At 46.9% G+C, this 2,727-nt stretch overlaps 1 protein-coding gene across 4 annotated transcripts; it reads right to left on the reverse strand.

Moving 5' to 3' along the window:
• Window positions 1–506: 506 nt before the first annotated feature.
• Window positions 507–1,822, reverse strand: LOC123430623. 4 transcript variants are annotated; one of them, XM_045114475.1, is made up of 4 exons: window positions 1,659–1,822; window positions 1,096–1,194; window positions 791–989; window positions 507–703 (listed from the first exon to the last, which is right to left on the reverse strand). In XM_045114475.1, the coding sequence occupies exons 1-3, from the start codon at window positions 1,732–1,734 to the stop codon at window positions 799–801; spliced, it is 366 nt and encodes a 121-aa protein (XP_044970410.1). In that variant the 5' UTR covers window positions 1,735–1,822; the 3' UTR covers window positions 507–703; window positions 791–798. The 4 variants fall into 4 exon arrangements, with proteins under 4 accessions (XP_044970410.1, XP_044970409.1, XP_044970411.1 ...); XM_045114474.1 differs by having other exon boundaries at window positions 507–693; window positions 1,659–1,820; XM_045114476.1 differs by having other exon boundaries at window positions 507–693; window positions 1,096–1,252; window positions 1,659–1,745.
• Between the last annotated feature and the right edge of the window lie 905 nt (window positions 1,823–2,727).

Raw genomic sequence — 2,727 nt, forward strand, 5'->3', positions numbered from 1 at the left:
GGCGTTTTAATTATTTCAAGTTCGGCTAAGTTGCGTTCACGGCTGGGAATAGGTCCCAGCGCCTGATCTCCCGAGATCCGCGTTAGAAGGGCCTTGATGACATCTTCTAAGTGGTACTTACTGTTTTTAGTTTTTTAATACATCCCTTATCCTTAGCTGCGTTGTTGTAGCTATTGTACCACGTTTGCTGCCACTTTTAAACGAGCCCGTAGAAATCGAAAACGCACAAGGTACTACCTCAGGTCCTTTTTAGTTTGCATATTAGCTTTGTCCGAAGTCAAAGTATCTCTACTTTAATCAAATTTATAGGAACATGTATCAACATTCACGATATCAAATTAATATTGTTAGATTCATTGCGAAAGGTAGTTTCATGATATGTATATTTGGTATTGTAGATGTTGATATTTTTCAATATATATTTGATCAAACTTTGTAAAGTTTGACTTGACCTAAATCTAATATGCGGAGTAAAAAGGACCGGAGGGAGTAATTGACAAGATAAATACTAGCACACCGACAGACTTCGAAATTTTTTCAGTCCGAAAAGTCGACACATAAGACTACTATTGTTCAGATTCCGTAGTAGGAGTACTTGCCAGACTACTAGTGACATGATGTGTACAACTTCCGAGTATATACACGGCCAGGCTCCGAAAAGTAACCAACTCAGCGATCATACAAGCAACTCCCCTGCACAGAACTTTGAATTTTATGTCACTACAACATTACTGCGCTAAAACACTAAAACAGAGAAGATCAGAAGAACATACGCAACGTGTACGCGTACCTGGTGACTCATTTCTTGTCTTCATCAGTAGACGAAGTCTGAAAAAGCGAGAGCGCGATCAAAGGGCCTAGAACCGGTGGCAAAGGAGGCGGCCGGCTGAAAGCGACGAGGGGCTCGACGTTTTCATCCTTTGGGAGGGCGGATTGAGTAGGGTTGATCCCCTTCTCATGCTTCTGGGGAGTTGTAATCGTCATCAACCCTGTGCAACAGAACACCAAGAAGTGAGACATACTCGCAAATTGAGGGTGGATCTCTTGGAACTCTCAATCTCAAGCAAAGCAAATTGAGGGTGGATCTTGACATACTCGCAAATCCATTGCCAGGTTTGATTTGTCTGGTTGCAGTTTCCACTAGAGACCTCGCACTCCCCCTCATGGAATTCGTGTGCTCGCTGCCTGCAATCTCTACTCAAAGAACAGATCCATGGGAATAAGCATGTACCAGGATAGTTCCTTGAGCTAGCTAGAAATACATACGGTCAATCATACAGAAAGGGTCATGCATAAAGTACAATTGACCTTGCACATAAATTCAGAGAACAGCAAGAAACGGGCAAAATTTTGTTGGCGTCGAGCAGCAAAATCATGCCATGGATATTGGAAGCGTCAATGAAACCATGAATTAGCACACCCCTACCTAAAAATCTGATCACACCTTCCTTCACAAATTTCTGGAGCCTCATTTCCACGAACACATATATGCATATGGGTTGCCTCTCAAATGAACAATCGACCAAGAACACAAACAAGAGAGATCCGAGGGAACAAAATCATCCCCCGCGAGAGAGATGCAGGTGGGATGCAGCAATGGCGCGGACCTATGACTACGACAGAACGGATGTGAATCGTGAGGGATCGGGAAGGCATACCTCGATTTCGTTGCGCAGGAGAGTCGTGTGATGATGGCGTGCCCTTGATCTGGGTTATGGAGGATAGGCGAAACATCTGGACATTTCTAGGGCGAAACTAGAGTCATCTTTTCCCTGTCAGAGCATATGGGCTAGACTTATCTGAATGGAAGGGCCCGATCTAACCCGGCCGTATCCCAACCAACGTTTTGGCTATCGTTTCACAAAAAAAAAAAAAAACGTTTTGCCTATCGAATCCAAAAAAATACAGAGGGTGGGCGAGAACCGCGGATACCGCGGTTACCGCGGTTACCGTAAAATTCCAAAGAAAAACTGCTTGATTTTTTAGACGTAATTTGAATTCAAAATTTTCTAAGGTGGGAATATATTAGTACTGAGCTTGAATTGTTCGCAAACTAGGTCCTGGCACAGTGGTAGGCTCTCTCCAGCCGTTTTGAACATGTGCGTGGGAGTAGAGGACTTAGAACATCTTCAACCACGTCCCCAACAAACCCTTTTCAGATCATTTTTTTTGCCGGTGAGAAAAAAAACGATCCAGTCGCGTTTTTAGAAGCCGATTTTTCGTCGATTAAGATCGAAATTAGCTCCGCCGATCCCAACCCGAACCCAGCGCGCTGGCTGGCGCCCGGGGACGCCGGCGGAAGGAAGAACGAGGTGTTGGCCCTCCTATCAAGCGAAAAAGGCCTTTTCTTTTCCGAATCTGCCGATTCCGGCGTCGCCCACCTACCTACCACAGCTACAAAGGCCATTACCCCATCGACGAATGTAGGGTTATCTGCGGCTTCGCCCCCCCTTGCTTTTGGCGAGTTTTCCCGACGCTCCGGGCACGTACGCGACTCCGCGTCCGCCACGCCCGCCAGGTGTTCGGCGATTTGCGTGGGCAATCGACTCCGACGAAATGGAGGCGTTCCCGACGCTACTGGAGGAGGAAGCCGATGCCGACGTCTAGGATGAAGAGCACCTTATGGTCCTCGCCGCTCTCGTCGGCCTGTTCGCAAGCAATGCAAAGGTGTGGCGAGGTGGCTCGGCGCCGGGCCTGCTGAAGGCAAAGCAGAGGCATCGACTAGAA

This window comes from Hordeum vulgare, chromosome 2H (assembly GCF_904849725.1).
Source record: "Hordeum vulgare subsp. vulgare chromosome 2H, MorexV3_pseudomolecules_assembly, whole genome shotgun sequence".
Taxonomy (NCBI): domain Eukaryota; kingdom Viridiplantae; phylum Streptophyta; class Magnoliopsida; order Poales; family Poaceae; genus Hordeum; species Hordeum vulgare.

What these genes read in the sequence shown, in the direction of transcription:
- LOC123430623 (XM_045114475.1), bottom strand. Translation starts at nt 1,734, where the DNA reads ATGTTTCGCCTATCCTCCATAACCCAGATCAAGGGCACGCCATCATCA. An exon ending in TCCTGCGCAACGAAATCGAG is followed by an intron (nt 1,195 to 1,658) that starts GTATGCCTTCCC and finishes TTCTTTGAGTAG; the next exon opens with AGATTGCAGGCAGCGAGCAC. An exon ending in ACCTGGCAATGGATTTGCGA is followed by an intron (nt 990 to 1,095) that starts GTATGTCAAGAT and finishes TCTGTTGCACAG; the next exon opens with GGTTGATGACGATTACAACT.